At 42.6% G+C, this 19,762-nt stretch overlaps 1 protein-coding gene across 4 annotated transcripts in view; it reads left to right on the top strand.

Moving 5' to 3' along the window:
• Positions 1 to 19,762, top strand: part of CMIP (c-Maf inducing protein) — a 259,986-nt gene that overhangs the window by 91,230 nt on the left and 148,994 nt on the right. For all 4 annotated transcript variants that reach the window (XM_077454627.1, XM_077454636.1, XM_077454645.1 and 1 more), the window contains exons 2-3: positions 6,768 to 6,893; positions 14,720 to 14,770. In XM_077454627.1, coding sequence (XP_077310753.1) covers positions 6,768 to 6,893; positions 14,720 to 14,770 — 177 coding nt within the window. The remainder of the gene's footprint in view (positions 1 to 6,767; positions 6,894 to 14,719; positions 14,771 to 19,762) is intronic.

The raw sequence follows: 19,762 nt of genomic DNA, 5'->3' as shown, positions 1-19,762 counted from the left end.
TGTACTTTGCCTATATTTGCCAAAGAAACATGATTGCTTTACAGATGGTACCATAGCTCCCCTCCCCTCGCTGGGGCCTTTTGACTGGCCATTGAGGCACCCAACGCTGTATTATGTGGGGCTGTCGCATCTTCCTCCATATTTAGAGGTATTAGATATGAATTTACTTTTATATCATTTTTAGTCATTCATTAATGCGTGGACAAAGTGCTGTAATGAATAGCAACCAGTCGTAAAGGAGTCTTTCACTGACCTTAGCAAATTTTCTGTAACAGTCACTGATTTGCTATGGCTGCTGTACTTTTCACTTAGGTGAAGGAGAAAAAGAGGCCCAAGATGAAGTGATGAGGTTGTTATTTGCTAATTATCAGTTGATAGCCAATGCGTTTCAATGGGTAACCAAATCCCCTCTATGACAGCTCCTGGTGGGTGGGACGAAACACGTCAGGGTGGGTGTGGTTAGTGGCGTACTGAAGGCTGAGGCCACCTAACACCTTACACTGGTCTGGTCAGGAGATCGGCCTCCTGGATGCTGCATGTCTGCATTTCTGTTAATGAAGTCTTTAGGCCTCGTTCACACCATATATGCATAAAAACGGAGGGGAAAACATACTAGCATAGAATATTTTGGGCTTGTCCACACCATGTGAAGAGACTTGCGTATTTCTAGCGGAGGTCTCTACAAGGACACACAGAAACTTATGTTCACACCAAAACACTGCTGTTTTCTGCGCAGAAATATGCAACATAAATTCTCTGCAAGGGCACAAAAAACACTTGTCCTCCATGTGCCCTGTTCATGCCACAATGTTGATATGTGATTTTTTTTTTATTTCTGCACAGAAAATGGCATACATGTTGCAGATTTGTTGTTGTGGTGAGAACAGGGCTCATAGAGAACAATTGTTTCCTTTGTGCCCTTGCCGAAAGTGTCTGTTGTCAGATTTTCCTAACGTGTGTACACTAAGGATGAGCTCCGGCGTGTTCGCACAGCCCATGTGCATAGCCCGCCAGGAAGTCAGCACTGCGCTAATCACAGGCAGTGAGACATTGTCCCAATGCGTGGCTGCAGAGATCAGGAAATGTCTCACTGCCTATGATTAGCGCAGTGCTGACTTCCTGGCGAGCTCATCCTTAGTGTACACAAGTCCGTCACACAAAAGTCCAAAGTACAAACACGCATGCTCGGAATAAATGCTCACCAAACATGACATTAGCAGAAGGTGTTCAAAGGGTGGCGCTCCAGAGCTGAAATTCCACATAGTACGTCACTACGTTTGTATTTGTTGGCCAACAGTTGTGTACCGGTTTTATGCAAGACAAGTTCACAGCACACGCCCTTTGGACAAAAGTCTGACGGTTTGTCTGCCAACAATCAGATTGTGTGTACGATGCTTTAAAGCGGAATTCCAGTCCCCCTTTTTTTTTTTTTTTTTTTTTTTTTTTTTAACTCCACTTGATCCAATTTTTACGCAATCTTTAGATAGTGTTATTGGTGGAGTCCTTTTTATTTGTTTGAATTTAATAAAAGTTCCTGGATCTCGGAAGCTGACGGGGTCCATCTTCACTGTGGGCATCTGAAGCCCTCTTCTATCTATTTACAGGAATCGGTGCAGCTGGCTACCCGGCATGCACCTCCCGATCTCGCACCTGTGCAGTAATGCCACCGCACAGCACTCCTTCCGCCTGAATCCTAACACGTTGCCATAGTGGCGCCGGGGGACATTCCCATCAATCATCGTGAGATTTCATCACTAGGCAATTCGTAAGGACTCCTGGGATACGTGATGCCGCTATCCCAGAAAACCCTTGCGAATCGCCTAGAGACGTAGTTGCCTAGGCGGGGACTGCCGGAAGTGCAGGAGAAAGAAGATAATTAAAGGTATTTCCTTTAAAAAATAAAAAAGAATCTCCATTGCAAAAAGGATGCTTACAAGGGATACCATAGAGAGGAAGTGTATAAAATGGGTGGAACTCCGCTTTAAGGTATGGTGAGTTTTTGAATTTGTAATCTTTATTGAAAATGCAGTTGTCTGTGTGTGTAATGGCAGCGCATATTTGTGAATGTGTCCTCAGCTCTATTATTTTTTATTTAATTTTTTCTTGCATGGTTTTGTTGAATTAGCCTGCTAGTCTCTCAAGCACATATCAGTGTTCAATCACAGGACATGGAAATCAAGTCTTTCTACGCACCAGCTGCCTTTTCCCACACACAAATATTTATTGTGTGAGTATTACAAATAAGATTTCTGGTATGCCTGTCAGTTTAAATTTCCTCCAATATGATGTCATGCCCCGATGATGACGGTGCGGACAAATCATATCGGTCGGTGTGGGTGTCTGCCTCCTAAGCAGGATAAAGCATCCTGAAGTGCCAGCTCCTCCGGCCTGTTCAGTCAGCGGTGATTCATTCAGCATAATCTGTTTTTGGTGTGACAAGATGAACGGCGGGAATTATTTTCACTGCAGAAGTGAGCGTGTCATCTGTGATTAAAGTGGAACTCATTAGGCTTGAGTCACAAAAGCCTAACACATGCGGTATTTTCATTACATGCGATGTTTGTTTGCCTTTTTCCTTTTTGCATTCAGAAGGTAATACTGTACCAATTAGGAGAAATTACGGTATGAACTTTATTTTATTGATTTCTGAGGTAACAATCACACTGTGTTGTTTGAGCTGTGTAGAACTGCATAGATCAAAGCATGTTTAACACAAGGGGATACAGAAAACAATTGTTTTCTATGTGTTTACACCATAATGCTGAGTAAAGGTGTGCTGCAGTATGTTTACATTTTATGCAGCGCAGTGCGCATCACCTCATGTCATGCTGTGATGCATGGAGGGTCATTTTATGACAATACAATAAAGTTAAAGAAAAGTAAAATAAAGTAAATGCAGGTGGTGCGTTGCAACAATACTTTGTACCACCCCTCGTCATCCCTACACAACCCACCAGTGTGCACATATTATTATTTTCAGTCTCTTTGCCAAGTTTATTGTTTAATTTTGTCTTTTTTTTTTTTTTTTTTGTCAATTTTTTATGTTTTTTTTTGCTTAAAAAGTACCAGCAAGATGTATACAAACATAAAAAGTTTACATAAGGACAATAAAAAAACAGTGGAATAAACCATGGGAGCTCTGGTCCCCAACCCGAGACCCCAGAGAAACAAAAAGAGGAGCAAACGGACTATTGTGGTGCACACCAACAATGGTACAAATGTGATTAAACACCAATATATGAAAATATTAAATACATTTATTGAAAAAAATAAAACTCGGCACAATATAAGCAATCAATGGCTAATAGAAGCGGTGAAGTATTTAGACTAGTTTCGCTTTTTCAGCTTCTTCAGGAAATACAAACATCTAAAAAAAATATGTGACCTGAATTAAATATAAAAAAACAGTAATGGCAAAAAAAGCTGAATGGAGTTCTTAAGGTATACGACGCATAAATGAGGGGGTTGAAAAGAGAACTTTTTTTATTTTTAAATTTAAAATTTTTGCTTAGACACCTTTCACACTGGGGCGCGTTGTAGGCGCTACATTGCTAAAAATAGCACCCTGAAAGAGCTCCTCCATTCACGGGATTTCACACTGGAGCGGTGCACTGGCAGGACGGTAAAAAAAAGTCCTGCTGGCATCACCTATGGAGCGGTGAAGGAGCGGTGTGTGCAATCCATTTTGAAAAAAAAATCCTCAAGAAAAAAAAAAAAGAGAAAAAAACTTAAAAAAAAAAAATGAAAGAAAATGGAAAAGAAAATGTCTGCTGTTCTCCCTTTTATAAAAGGTGGTGTGAAAGGTGGTGTGCACCTTTCCTGAAAGAAGTGCTCAGAAGGTCATCGTTTTTAGTAGGATTTGTAACACAAAGCCGAGAGGCCCACACTATCAAGTTGTTTTGGCGTCTCCAAGCAACAGTGCCAAGGGAAAAATGTATTACACAGAAAGCCTTTCACACAAACATCTGCTTAGTAAATCATCATAAACAGCCATACGTCCTTTGCTTGACTCCTGTGAGTTCCAGAGCTGAGCGTGCGCCAAGCCCCGGATTGTGATGGCCAGCAGCCTTTGCGTAAGCGAAGATTAAATTACAGCCTTGTAACTGAAGTACAGTACAGACAAGTTTTGGTCTACCATTTGTGTACGGCTCTACAGTTTACACACATGCTGCAGCTGCCCATGACGGCTTCTGCATAACTCGAGTGCACATAAGCTTGAAGGGAAGCCATTCTGTGAGTCGCATTGCGAAGGGTGGTTGCCATGACAACCCGCATGTCTGGAGTGTTCTTGAGGCCCTGAAATCCACCTTTAAGAACCAAGGCCAGCAGCTGCCACTGGTCACGCTTATTGTGCCAGGGCGGATATTTCTTAATTACTGAATGAATGTCTGGCCTTGTGTGTTCTTCCGTTATGTTATGGTAAAGTGTACTCCCTTCCCTTTTTATATATATATATATATAATATACATACACACACACACTATATTAAATAAAACATTTTTTTACTTGCCGATTAGGCCGCGTACACACGGGCGGATTGTCTGCCCAACTAAGTTCGGCAGACAATCCGACAGACAGTCCGTTCAAAATTAGCATGAACGGACTTGACCACACACGATGAGCAGACAGTCCGCTGAAAGCGTGCGTGATGACGTGTACAGCACGTACGACGGGACTAGAAAAACGACGTCCTATACACTGCAATGCAACCTTCGGCCGTGTAAACCCTTTCTGAGCATGCGCCATACTTAGTCCGTCCAACTTGCCTACACACGAGCGGACTGTCTGCTGAAACCAAGTTTGGACGGACAAGACCAAGTTTGAACGGACTGTCTTACGGAAATTCCGTAAGACTTTGTTCGTCAGACTGTCCGCTGAAAAAGTCCGCTGAAGCCCACACACGAGCGGATTGTCCGCTGAAACACTGTTCAGCAGACTAAGTTGGGCAGACAGTCCGCCCGTGTGTACGCGGCCTTAGTCGAAGAAATGTTTTCTTAGGAAAGGATGAGAATCTGGATGTATTGAAGAAAATTAATGGGTGTCCAACATTTCGGTTGGGTTCAGTCTAATGCCGCATACACACGATCGTAATTCCCGCCAGAAAAAGACAGATAAGAGCTTTTCATCGGAAAATGCGACCGTGTGTATGCTCCATCAGAATTTAGCTTTCCGAATTTCCGCCAGCCAAAAATTGATAGCTGTTCTCAATTATATATATATTATATATATATATAATATTATGTATGTGTGTGGAGAGAGATATATGGAGAGAGATATAGATGGAGATATATATATATAGAGAGATAGAGATCGAGAGATGGAGAGAGATATAGATGGAGAGAGAGAGAGAGAGATAGAGAGATGGAGAGAGATAGAGATAGATAGAGAGATGGAGAGAGATATAGATGGAGAGAGATAGAGATCGAGAGATGGAGAGAGATATAGAGATGTAGAGAGATATAGATAAAATAAAAATATTTTTAGAAGAGAAACTTTCCCAGGAATGGATGAGGATCAGGATGTATTTAAGAAATTATAATATCCAACATTTTGGTGGTCACATGCTTGATGAAGGGGTCCTGCAAGCCTTTGAAATGTTGTTTCTGCTATAATTTCCCAAATGTTGCAAGCCTACTAAAATTGCTTGAATAGATCAAGATTCTCCTCAAGTCTTGAGAGTAGGTATCTTCACCTGTGTGCATATTACCTCTTTGTTGTAGTGCACACCATGACCACAGGAAAATAAATAAAAGATCATCAAACTCTTTTGATGTAATTGGTTGAAGCAATTTAGGCTTTTTTTTTCATAATGGTTATCCGGCCAAGTTACAGGGAATTGTTTAGTTTTGCTCCCTGGACTCTGCCCATATGCATATAAAATGTGCTAGGTATAAACTGATTTCAGTGGGTGCTATTTTTGCTTTGCTTACTGGATTTGCTAAGTAAATTGGAACTCACTGCTGCTCAAGCCCCCCGGTGTTCTCAGCTGACAGTGCAGATGTGGTGCACGTGAACGACTCCTGCTCGCCATCCACCATAGATAAGAATATTTTAGTGGCACATGTCCTCGGGATCCAAAAAGAGCTTTACTTGTCACTGTTAAAATACATACTGTTAAGTGTTTCTGCCCAGTACAGGCCTTAGTCATAGCGCTATGTATTTATGACTAAGGCAGAAATGTATAAGTGTTAGGACTGAGCACATGTGCCGCTAAAATATTCTTACTGGATATGGTGCAGACACTGACTGGGACAACTCCAACACTCCCATTCCCAAAATGCCCTGCACTTTTCATTCTGTCAACTGAAATACACATCACATACACATTATCTGCACAGTTGGCCAAGATTAAAATGCAGTCGGGAGTAAAGTTTCTAATCTTGATCTTATGTATAAATAATGGAAGAGGGGCCCTGTGGTTCCCCAGGAGCATGGTGGGACCGTCTGCAGCCTGGACTTGTGTAATATTTGTTGCTTTGCCACTCTTGGAGTAGAATTTTTGCCTGTGTATAGATCACATTTGTCACTCAATATCCGACAGGAGACAGCCTTCATAATATGAGTTGCTAGATCTGTGGACAGGACTAGCTTTGCAGGTATATTTTGGCCATGGGGGATATTTATTTTAAACTATAATATACTGGTAATTGAGGCTGTTCTTGTATGTAATACTATATTTGCCTTTTTGCTAGGGATTATGCAGATCAACAGCTGCCCGTTGGCGTCACAGAGGAAAGTAACCATATCTTACTTTTTTGTCTTTACAGCCTACTGGGTACATGGAGAATAGCATGCCATACAGTTCTATTGAGGATGTTCAGCTTCTGTCCTGGGAGAATGCTCCAAAATATTGTTTACAGCTAACTTTTCCCGGAGGAACAGTCCTACTCCAGGTATGACATGCATGCATTAGGTTGCATACTGCAGGTTTACTTATTGTATAATAAATGAGTCCACCCATAAGTAATAGACAAGGTTGTTTTTGTTTTTGTTTTTTGTTTTTTTATATTCAGTCCGTTCAGGTTTGTCCTACACTTTTATACAGCAAGGCAAACACAGTGTTAGGGCACTTTCACATTGAGAGGAGGGGGTGTCGCTGGTTTTAGAAGTGCTTTACAGTCGTTTTAGAGGCTTTGTCGGCCGTCAGCGGGGTGCTTTTATCCCCCGCTAGTGGCCGAATAAAGGGTTAAAAGTGGCGCTTTGCAGGCGCTTCGGCAGCACTGCCCAATGATTTCAATGGGCAGGGGCGCTTTAGGAGCGGTCTATACACCGCTCCTAAAGCACCTCAAGGATGCTGCTTTTTTTTAAATGTCCCGCAAGTGCACTTTCACAAGGGCTTTTTCATACTGGAGTGACGGGAGAGACGCTTTTCAGGCAATATTTTTAGCGCTAAAGCGCCTCAGTGCAGTGTGAGAATAGCCTTAGTGCTGTGTACAGCAAGTCCATAACATACGATGAAACAAAACAGTCAGTTCATGACTAACAGGGTGCCCCTTAAATGAGTTCCCCAAAACAAACAGAAAGCTCTTGTACCACTTTAGTGTTCTGTAATCAGTCAGCCTTTTCACTCAGCAGCAGACTCTGAAAGCAGAGTGATAGAGCCCTGAGAATCGGTCAGCTCCACATATATAAAGGTCTGAGACTAAACCATGAGATCTGGCTTCCAGGTATGATGTGGACCTAGAAATGTTGGCTTTATTCTACCCAAAGCTCTACAAAGTCTTCCAGCTCCAGGACCCAAACAAAGCTTATGAAAATTTTAATTTTCATTAACCCTGGATCCCCTTTCCTGTGTAGGTGACACATATCCACAAGACTGTTATAAGCCTTGCTGAATTTATAGAGGAAGTAAACTTCCTAAGCAAAGTTTAAACTATAGGTAAGCCTATAATAATGACATCACTGACGCATGCGCTCTGAAGGACTGGCCCACGTGTGCCTTTCTTTTCCGAGCCCGTGCCGTGAATGGCTGCTCACGCGAGAGAGTGACGTCATCGCGGCTCCAACCGATCACAGCGCCGGAGCCCGTGAACCCGGAAGAAGCTCCGACAAAGATGTCAGCCTTAACAGCAGTGTGTGGGAACCGCTGAAACAGTTTTGTTTTAAAGAGGAAGTAAACCCTGATGAGTGTTCTCAGCTGAATAAGGAGTTCAGAGAGCTGGGGGAGGAGAAACAGCAGAACACTATTCTTCCAAGTAAATGGCTCTGCGGGGGGGGGGGGGGGTGTCAGCATAAGTCTGGTCATTGGAGGAGAGCAGGGCGAGTTCCCAGCACAGCTAGAGAACAGACCACGCTGTGCGCTCATGCTTGGTGTGGTCAGTTTTTAATAGGAAAGAAGAGGGGCTGTAAGTATCTCTAGGAAGCAATGCAAAGTGAGCATGATACTATTTCATACAGGTACTTGTATAAGGAATATGAAATGTAGGGGTAACGTATTCTTTATTCTCACATGACGATGCTCCTTTAACAAAATCACGTGCCCCTGAACACACAGTGACACCTTAATAAACCATACATTCCTGGCCTTGCAGTGCGATGGAGAAAAACGGGGTGCATGGATGCATTTTGAGGTCCCGTTAACAGTGACTGGGAGATGATCCCACAACATGTGACCATCAACATAGCTGCAAATGGGCCCTTTACAATATCTGTCACTTCTGTATTCTTCCTGTGAATCATTTAGGCGATGGCATACATGCTATGGCATAAAAAGAGTTAAATAACCTTTCAGCCCAGAAGGTATTATTGCTGTGCTCATTTTCTCTGTGTAAATGTTTTGCACACACACGTGGTGCCTTTTTTCCCCCCTTCTTTTCCTAATAATCAGAAGGTAACCAGATGGAAAAACAAACAGGGAGAAGCCCTGGTAATGCACAATGAAGATACAGTAGCTGATGGTGTACAGTGCCTGTGCTTGCATCGTGTTTATGTGTTTACTTTTGCGGGATTAAATCTGTTGCTGTTTATTAAGTTAACCGAAATCTTAAAAACCGAATATTACATTAATCTGTTTTCTGCACAGCCTTAGGGCCGCAATTCTGAGACATGACTCACAGATTTTTGCATATTGGATAGTTTAACACCGCTGCATAGATCCCATCTGTGTACAAACGCGTTGGAAAATCTTTGTATGGGATGGAATGTCCTACATGCTGGTTATGGCTCTCTGGGGAAGCACTACACTGTAAGAGCCTCACCCCGTCAAAAGATCCCCTGAAATACTTGACGTGTCAGTAGAGCTGTAGACAGTTTCAGTAGGACAGTGGACGGCGTCGGTCAGTGGGGCAGTGGATGGTGTCGGTCAGTGGGGCAGTGGACGGCGTCGGTCAGTGGGGCAGTGGACGGCGTCGGTCAGTGGGGCAGTGGACGGCGTCGGTCAGTGGGGCAGTGGACGGCGTCGGTCAGTGGGGCAGTGGACGGCGTCGGTCAGTGGGGCAGTGGACGGCGTCGTTCAGTGGGGCAGTGGACGGCGTCGTTCAGTGGGGCAGTGGACGGCGTCGTTCAGTGGGGCAGTGGACGGCGTCGTTCAGTGGGGCAGTGGACGGCGTCGGTCAGTGGGGCAGTGGACGGCGTCGTTCAGTGGGGCAGTGGACGGCGTCGTTCAGTGGGGCAGTGGACGGCGTCGTTCAGTGGGGCAGTGGACGGCGTCGTTCAGTGGGGCAGTGGACGGCGTCGTTCAGTGGGGCAGTGGACGGCGTCGGTCAGTGGGGCAGTGGACGGCGTCGGTCAGTGGGGCAGTGGACGGCGTCGGTCAGTGGGGCAGTGTCGTTCAGTGGGGCAGTGGACGGCGTCGGTCAGTGGGGCAGTGGGCCGCCGTGGGTCGGTGGGGCAGTGGACGGCGTCGTTCAGTGGGGCAGTGGACGGTATCAGAAGTTTATTTTTTTTTTTTTTTTTTTTTAATGATTTTTATTTATTTTTTTACAATTTCTTTTGGAGCTGAGCTGTTTGCCAGCCAATGACCAAAGCACTACAGAGTGGGAGCCTCACCCCATCAAAAGATCCCCCTGCAATGTTTGACAGTGTCAGTAGAGCTGTGGATGGTTGCAGTAGGGCAGTGGACGGCGTCGGTCAGTGGACGGTGTTGGTTAGGGCAGTGGGCGGTGTCAGAAGTTTATTTTTTTTACAATATTATTTATTTATTTTTTCCAATTATTTTTTTTTATAATTTTTTTTTTTTTGGAGCTGAGCTCAACTGTTTACCAGCCAATGACCATGAGTAAAAAAAACACCAAAAATATGCAGAAGAATGCGTATCGGCCTAAACTGAGGGGAAAAAAATGTTATATATATTTTTGGGGGATATTTATTATAGCAAAAAGTAAAAATAATGTGTTTTTTTTTTAAAAACTGTTGCTATTTTTTGTTTATAGTGCAAAAAATAAAAACTGCAGAGGTGATCAAATACCACCAAAAGAAAGCTCTATTTGTGGGGAAAAAAAGGACGGCAGTTTTGTTTTGGAGCCACGTCGCACGACTGCGCAATTGCCGGTTAAAGCGACGCAGTGCCAAATCGCAAAAAGTGCTCTGGTCTTTCTGGCCAGCCAAATGGTCCGGGGCTGAAGTGGTTAACTGACTTCAACCCATCTACTGGTAGAACAGAGCATTAGGAGTCGGGCTGCACATGCTCAGTTTGGTGTGTATTGCTAGAGAGTTTTTTTTTTTTCTTGGGAGAGTGCATGTGATCAGCACAGGGCCAATCAGCACTGTCCAGACAGAGGGTCAGGGGAGAATGAAATCTCCTCCTACAAGCTTTAAGCAGATATTGATGCAAGTCACAAGACTGCTCTAACTGATGATGAAAAAAGGTATTTAGCAGTTTATATTTACTAAAACTATTGCATGTCCATGTTCTGTGTACTGTGGGAGACCAGATATAGTGAATGCAGGGTCCTGGGTTTAGTAGCACTTTAATGCTTATTTGAGATTGTAGTGACTGGGTTTACGTACGCTGCATTGAGGCCAACATATTTCAAACTTCTCTAGTAGCTTTCTTTTTGGCGATTGTTACTTTTTTTTTTTAAGTGTAACAAAATATTAAAAACATGCAATGATTTTATCAGTCTAATTTTTTTTTTTTAATCTCTCTACTTTGTTACACTGAGCTGTTCCTCCCAGCCTTTGCTTTGAAACTGTCCTTGGACAAAAGCCCATGTTATGCTTTGATGCAAACAAATGCAGCATGACGATCGCATTTATAAGGGGCCCATATTAACTCCTCGCTTTGCAAAAGCACATGGAGAAAGCCGTGAATTGATGTCGTTTTTCGCCACTAAGTAGGGGATGCCTGAGATGCTGCCGATTGGGGCTTTACAGCCTGGAAAATCCCAATATCCCTCATTCAGCACAATTGACACCTAATGAGCAATGCCTGTTAGCATCAGTTAAAAATGACAATACTTCTCTCCTGCCCAGGTGATAAATCTCTCCCTGAGCATTAAAGCCTGCTAATTGCCTGCAATGTTGTTTAGTTTACACATAAAGAGCCATTTGTACACACGCCTCCCGGCGTCCATTCATCATGTGCTGCCTTTTAATGGAAGCACTGGCCTTGTACAATATTAATGGCTGTGATGTGAGTTTTGCTGTGGCATATAATAGGGATCCGATCTTCACAGCCATTGTCGAGGCATCAAAAGTGAGATAATCGTCGTGTTGCATGACATATACAGCGTCACTGCGTGTTTTACACGGGATCATCTTTCCTTGCTTTGCTGGGAAAGGGGGAATCTCCCTTAAAGTGATATTAACTGCTTCAGCCCCGGGAGATTTTAACCCCTCCCTGACCAGAACACTTTTTGCGATTTTGGCACTGTGTCGCTTTAATGGACAATTGCGCGGTCATGCGACCTTGCAACCAAACAAAATTGACGTCCTTTTTTGCATGCCGTCCATTGAGAGTGCAGTGCACGTGCAGAGGTGACATCACCGGCTGTCGGTTTACCAGGTTTACCAGGATTTTGGCTGAAGATGTCAGCCATAACCCCAGTATCATTTTTTTTGCAGCTGGCTTTCTCATAAAAGCATTCTGAGCAGCTCATGAGCCGCTGGAGTGCTTTCCGAAGCAGCGGGCTTACCATTTTCTTGGGCTTACCATTTCTGACGATTTGCCCAAGAAATGATCCAACGATGTGGCTGGTTGCCAAAGTCCTTTGACAAAGCGCAGACGCGCAAAACATGTCAGTCACGGTCGTCGTGGCAACTTACTGAGCTTCACTGATCGCCCTTTCCTTCCGAACGGGAGCTCCATTTTCCGAACGGTAGTGGTTGCCCTTTTTCGGTCATTCCCGGCGACTCAGGCTCCTCGCCTCCTCACCACACACTGGGAGTCATGGAATGCCAACCCAATGTCTCCCGGACATACACTATAGGACGCCGCTCATCGTGAATAGAGGTACTCTGGTGACTGTCTTGGCGCAGCGCTGTCTGATCCTTGGTCATCTCAACTTGAGATTAAAATAGTGTTTTTCAAGTAGACAGCAGCCTGCGATGAGTGAATTGCCAAGTTACTGCAACATGGAGCTATGAGTCCTCTATGCTTTGGCTACCTGTTAATAGATCTATAGCCGAGAGTTAACCCCTTGTTTCCTAAAGGAAGGCGGCACAGTGTACTATTACTTTTGCTTTATTCCTACTTTTGGATTTTTTTTGACTATGCAATAAGTACATCCCTCACTATTGTGCTGGATATTAATGACTTTACTTTTGATTAAATGTGATATCCTCAATAAAGAGGACCTGTCATGCTTATTTCTATCACAAGGGATGTTTACGTTCCTTGTAATAGGAAAAAAAATGTGATAAAAAAAAATAAAAAATTAAAGGGACAGTGTAAAAATAAATAGCAACATAAATAAAAAACAACTTTAAAGTGCCCCATCCCTCCAAGCTTGTGCGCAGAAGCGAACGCATACTTAAGTCGCGCCTGCATATGTAAACGGTCTTCAAACCACACTTGAGGTATCGCCGCAATTGTTTGAGCAAGAGCAATAATTCTACAGGGCCACCTCTGTAACGTATCATCTATGGAGATTTTGTAGTATTGTAGTTTGTCGCCAGTCCACGAGCGTGTGAAATTTTAAAGCATGAAATGTTAAGTATTTACTCAGCATAACATTTTTCACATTACACAAAAAAATTGTACTAACTTTACTTTTTTTTTTTTTTTTCAATTATTTAAAGTGTATTTTTTCCCCAAAACTTACACTGTATTTGCACAGCGATCTGTCCAATGCAACATAAAATATTGTAATGACCGCCATTTTATTCGCTAGTGTCTCTGCTTAAAAAAAAATCTATAATGTTTGGAGGGTTCAAAGTAATTTTCTAGCAAAAAAAAAAGTTGATTTTTACATGTAGGAGCAAAGTGCCAGAATTAACCCAGATGGGAAGTGGTTGAACTTGTAAACAAAAAGTGCCAGAAAAAAGCCTGCTCTTCAAGTGGTTAACATAGATATCATCTCCTAAACGGGGCATTTTTCAGCGATATTTACTGTACCTACAGGTCAGCCATGTTGTAGGCTTACCACAGGTATAAATAAAGTAGACTTTTTACCGCTGTAAGTTTGCCAGGAGTTCAGCTTTATTTGCTGATTCAGGCTGCAATCACCTTGTTTGTGGGTACCCGTAGTTCAGGGATCAAAATGGCCGACTGTACTGTGTACACAACAGGTGAGGCATCTCGGCCTCTCCACACAGTCCTGCGGTTCTTTGACAGGTACTTCAGGGTAAACACAATAAAAGGTCAAAAGGGAAAATAAACTCACCCTTGGCAAACCTGCCGGTTTACTTATCATTTGGCCACTTCTATTTCTGAGCCCCAGTTTATAATGTGAGCCTGTGACTAGAGATGCTGTTCCCTCATCAATTTAGCTGCTGAAATAATAATAATAAAAAAAAAAAAAAAGCCGTATTGTTCATTTTCAATAACAGACTTTGCTGCCCTGATTAAATGTGTACCCAGCACGGAGCAAATATTGACATACACTGCAGGAAGCAGATACTAAAGAGCCATTGTTTTTTGGACACCACACCGACCTGCCTGCCTGGAAGCCACTAATGTGTCCATAGCAGGAAGGTAAGATATTTACCAGAGGAGATTCCAGGAAATAAATATGGTTTGATTGTGATTACAGAGGTTGGTTGTGTTGACTGTAAAGGTAAACTGCTTGGAGCACATGGAGACAATCTGTGACGCCTTAACTCAAGTCAATGTTTAATTCTCAGCAGCCCTGATGACCATGAGCCAGAAAGCGTAGGATGGGTGCTATCACTGTCATTCAGCGGCATTAGGATGGAAAACGGGCTACGGCTAGCCACGGAGTAGCATGTCTACTACCGATTATTCATTTCTTGATGAAGAGAGTAGTGGTGAGCCCCCAAACAGCGTTGGATACTTTTGGGAACTCTAGTGGACTATTTTCATGGGGGAAAAAATTCTGAGCTTGGTGGTCCTCCACTCCGTCAGTGACACAGGTAAAGAATAGGGTGGCATGGCATCTCTTGCTTGAAAAAAGATGTTTGTGATTTCTAGGGATAGAACAATCTGTTAAACCCAGGCACAGCCAGGCAATTATCATTTTTAGAAGGAAACAAGCTATGACAGTCTCCATAACTCTTGACATGTATACTGCACTGTAATAATGACTTGCTACTTGGACATACTAGTCTTACATTTTTTTCTGTTTTATTGTACTATCTAATATTTGTTATTTCTTTACAGGCTGCAAACAGCTATCTGAGAGATCAGTGGTTTCACTCCTTGCAGTGGAAGGTAAGTAATAATTTGCTTATATAAGCATAAAATGATTGTAAGGCCAACATGGATCATGAAATGTTGTATTCAGGGCTGGAGCTGATGGTCCATGGACACCCTCCTAGGGCCTAGGTCAGTGGTGGCGAACCTTGGCACCCCAGATGTTTTGGAACTACATTTCCCATGATGCTCATGCACTCAGCATTGTAGTGGAGCATCATGGGAAATGTAGTTCTAATACATCTGGGGTTCCAAGGTTCGCCATCACTGGCCTAGGTCAAGTAAAGAATTCTGGGTTTTAGTTCTGTTCAATTTTAAAAAATGGCCAAGTAACTTCCATCTTGATAATTACATAGGAACTACTATATGAGCAGAGATTTTTAGTCTACATTCCATAAATAAAATGATGTAAAGTGACCGCTCAGAGGAATCAGTTTACACCAATCAACCATAACTTTATGACCATCCCATTTTGCCGCCAGTACAGCTCTGATCCATCAAGACATGTATGCCACTAGACCAGTGATGGCGAACCTTGGCACTCCAGATGTTTTAGAACTACATTTCCCATGATGCTCAACTACACTGCAGAGTGCATGAGCATCATGGGAAATGTAGTTCCAAAACATCAGGGGTGCCAAGGTTCGCCATCACTGCACTAGACCCTTTGAAGGTATGCTGTGGTATCTGGCATTTAGCTGTTGGTAGCAGATCCTTTATGTCCTGTGAGTTGCAAGGTGGGGCCTCCATGGATCGGCCTTGTTTTTCCAGCACATCCCACAGGTGCTCGATTGGATTGAGCTTTGGATAATTTGGAGGCCAAGCCAACACCTCAAACTCGTGTTCCTCAATCCATTCTCGAACCATGTTGGCAGTGTGGGAGGATGCATTATCCCGCTGAAAGAGGTCACTGCCAGCAGGAAATATTGTTTCCGTGAAAGGTTGTATTTGGTTAGTAACAATGTTTAGGTAGGTTGGACGTGTCAAGGTAATTTCCATATGAATAGCAGGACCCAAGGTTTCTCAGCAGAACATTGCTCAATGCATCACACTGCCCGCGCCGGTTTTCCTTATTCCCATAGTGCAGGGGTGGGCTACCTCGGCCATCCAGCTGTGGTGAAACTAAAGTCCCATCTAACATGACTCCTAGAGGCGGAGGCATGATGAGATTTGTAGTTTTACCACAGCTGGAGTGCCGAGGTTGCCTACCCCTGCCATAGTGCATCCTGGTGCCATCTCTTCTCCAGGTAAGCGATGCACAGACACCTGGCCATTCACATGGGGTAAAAGAAAATATGATCCATCACACCAAGCCACCGTCATCCATTGCTCAATGATCAAGTTCTGATGCTCACATGGGCATATTAGGTGCATTTGGCTGTGGACCTGGGTGAGCGTGGACCCCCTGACTGGTCTTTGGCTACACAGCCCCGTACAGAATAAACTGCAATGCCCACATTTTCTGCTTTGAACAAATTAAGTTCAGGGACAACATGTTTATTTGCTGCCAGTATATCTCCCCGACTTTCAGATGCCAGTGTAACGAGATCATCAGTGTTATTCACGTAACCTGTCAGTGATTCTAACGTTATGGCTGATAGGTGTATGTATTAAAGTAGCGTTCCAGACAAAGGTTTTGTGTTTGGGATAAAATTAGGAAGAGATAGGACCTTATCTAACTATATTTAATTGTCGTCATGTTTTTTTCCTCCTCACTCCCTTTCCAGGAAGCGAGAGGAAAAATTCCCAAAATGAGAGGGGATCCCAGCAGTTGTCCAGAAAATAGATAATTCAGTTCCTGTCTTGGGGACAGCTGTCAATTTTGGAAGTCAGAAAACATTGCTGTGAAGAGAAGGGAGGTGAATTCTCCCATAGCAGAGACGCAAATAGCAACACAAATATAAAAATTTAGAAAGAGCACCAGACCATCATCTTAAGAGTCCATATTCATTTACTCTAGGTTAAAATGTGACAAAGGAATTTAAAAAGCTGCCAACGCATTTCAGTGGCTGACTGTCCCCCCTTCTTCAGCGCTGAAACAAGTACATTGATATTTCAAACACAAGTAGCAAAAAAAGAAATGAAAAAGCAGCCAACACATTTCAGGGACTGACTGTCCCCCTTCATCAGCGCTGAAACAAAATACATTGATATTCCAATAACAAGTAGCACAATTTTTTTTTTTAAAGCAGGCAACACGATTTAGGGGCTTACTGCCCCCTTCATCAGTTCTGAAAACAAAATGGCAAAAAAATTATAATGAAATTGAGAAAATGAGCACTAGACAATCATTTTAAAAGTCTATATTCACTCATTGTAGGTCAAAATGTGATAAAAGAAATTAAACGGCACCCATACACATTTCAGTATCTGACAGCCCCCCTTCATCAGTGCTGAAACAAAATACATTGACAATTCAAAAATTGCTTGGTAGGATATATAGATGTTAGTATATCCTAAAGAACACAGATGGTGGTATTCCAATGTTCAAAATGAAAAGGCACTCAGGATTGTGCTTCCAATACCCAGAGGAGGGGTAGGTACTCTTACCATGAGTTGTAGACCCACACACCAGTGGCGGTGAGTAATACAGACATAGATGGAAACGTGGATATCAGGCTACGATCTCCTGGAGTGGACGAGATGAAGACTTACGCCGGCGATGATGCAACAGATAAGAGGTGCAGGAGCCAGGAACTTAACTGCAATCTCCTGATGTTATGCAGTATCCACGAATTTCTCATCCATCAAAGATGGTTTACACCCCAGTTGAAGTCCTGTCGGATGAAACGCGTTGGGTTACTGCCTGCTAAGCCCTACACCCTGTGCCTGTTTTACATGCTTTTTTGTGATCACAATTTTATTGTATACATCTGGAGTGATGTTTGTACTCTTTTATATTAAAGCCCTACGTTTTTAGTCTATGCTATGTGGAAGCCGTCTTTTTTTTTTTTTTTTTTTTTTCTTGTATGATCACCATTTTCATCTTTGATGGATGAGATATTTGTGGATACTGCATAACATCAGGAGATTGTGGTTAAGTTCCTGGTTCCTGCATCATTGCCGGTGTACGCTTTCATCTTGTCCACTCAGAGATCATAGCCTGATATCCACATTTCCATCTATGCCTGTATGACTCGCCACCGCCGCTGGCATGTGGGTCTACAACTCATGGTAAGAGTACCTACACCTCCTCTGGGTGTTGGAAACACAATCCTTGGGGCCCTGTTCATTTTGAACATTGAAATACCGCCATCTGTGTTCTTTAGGATATACTAATATCTATATATCCTACCAAGAACATCCTCTGTGTAGCACATTTTGATACAATTATTTGTGGACTTATCACTGTCTTAATGTGTTTTTGTGTATTTGAACACTATAGCACATGCACTTTTTTTTTTTTATACATTGTCATATATGCCTGAATTAGTTCAGCCGGTCATTATGGTAGCATTTGACTCATGCTATTTTTGATTTGATCATATTATATTGTTTAATTTGCACAACTTTTTCACATGCACTTTACCTCTTGGTTTAATCACCATGACAATGTTTGCACCATTTTAGTAGTACGTTTACCATTCCGTAGGTTTAGACTTGGGGCTTACACGTCTTATTAGCGCTGCACATTTTTTTCATGTTTATACAGTAGATGCTAAGGAGCCTGTTTACAACAGAATTTTGGCATGGAGGACCATTTGTGTGCTTTCCTACGTCTTCTTTTTTTTTTTTTTTTTTAAGACTAGAATAAAAAACAAACCTGTCCAACCTGAGCTTTATCTACTAAGTGTGTCTATTAATTTGCATGCAGCGCCTAAAGCTATTTGGATGCACCCATTTCACTTTCAGTAAAAATCGGAATAAAGCCGTTACGTAAACTCAAGGCGAGTTGCACTGTTGCAGCCTTAGAATCTATTATTAAGGCTTTCCTGTGGTGCCAAAACGTACAGCACTTCCTGGCTTGTGAACGTCAATTTTAAACATAATAACAAGTCTTTCAAGATGAAGAGGTTGCAGTCTGTGTGTGGTAGAGAGGATGGCTCATTGTTTCTATGTGCCCATTCCAACCCAACATCAGAAAAGGGTTTTCTTTTTCCTGAGCCTAAATAGAAGTTCTTCAACTGATTCTGAAGATATTGGCTAGTAGCTGTATGTAACAGTGAGTAAATAAATAGATGAGTTCTGTGCTTTTAGCTGACATGCTAAAAGTTATACCTATGTATTGTATATGTTATATGTAATTGCATGCTGGATTTCCATATGAAAAAGGGACTCCTACTGAGACTTTGAAGGGCTCCAAAAGGCAAGCAGTTCTATTTGGGACAAATCATGCATGTCACCTCCTTCAATGCTGACCACCATAACCTCCCGTATTGGCACCTGAACTCTACGTAGTCTGGTGTGAAAGATTTGGAGACTGGTTAGGTGAGACAGACATTGAAAGCACGGCACCTAGGAAGAGCTGTCTGGCTACAATTCAGGCCCAAAGTATACTTTGACCTAACTGTGAAAGGGTGGATTGGCATTCTACTAAAGGGAATTTTTTGGGAATGTTGGTGTTGTAAAACAAGGTGTGAACCTTTAGGTACACAAATCTATTTCTCTGTTCATTCCCATTGACAATTCAAATGCCCTAGCCTATCAATTTGGGGCAGTAAGTAAAAAGTCTTAAAGCTCTGCTTTACACCATTTCCCCAATGGCTACCTTTCTCATGGGGCAGGTTGTAGATGTGTGCAACACGAAGTAGAAAATAACTGCTATATTCAGTGGGTTTTGGAACCCATCCTCATCTGCAAATGGGAGTCTTCCTACCAGTGGACCTCATGGTAAGGATTGTAGTGCAGGATACATAGCAAGGTTGAGAAGACATTTCACTTCCTTACCTGGAAACCCCATAACGGGGAATAGATTTTTTTTTTCACCATTACATAGTAATGTATATATGTATATATATATATATGTATATATAATTATATATAATTTTAGATTATTTTAACCAGTCACTT

Source organism: Lithobates pipiens, unplaced genomic scaffold, assembly GCF_037356315.1.
Source record: "Lithobates pipiens isolate NorthernLeopardFrog02 unplaced genomic scaffold, aLitPip1_a1.2 Scaffold_10, whole genome shotgun sequence".
Taxonomy (NCBI): domain Eukaryota; kingdom Metazoa; phylum Chordata; class Amphibia; order Anura; family Ranidae; genus Lithobates; species Lithobates pipiens.
The sequence above is the reverse complement of the archived record's forward strand: the minus strand, read 5'-3'. Positions and strand labels throughout refer to the sequence as shown.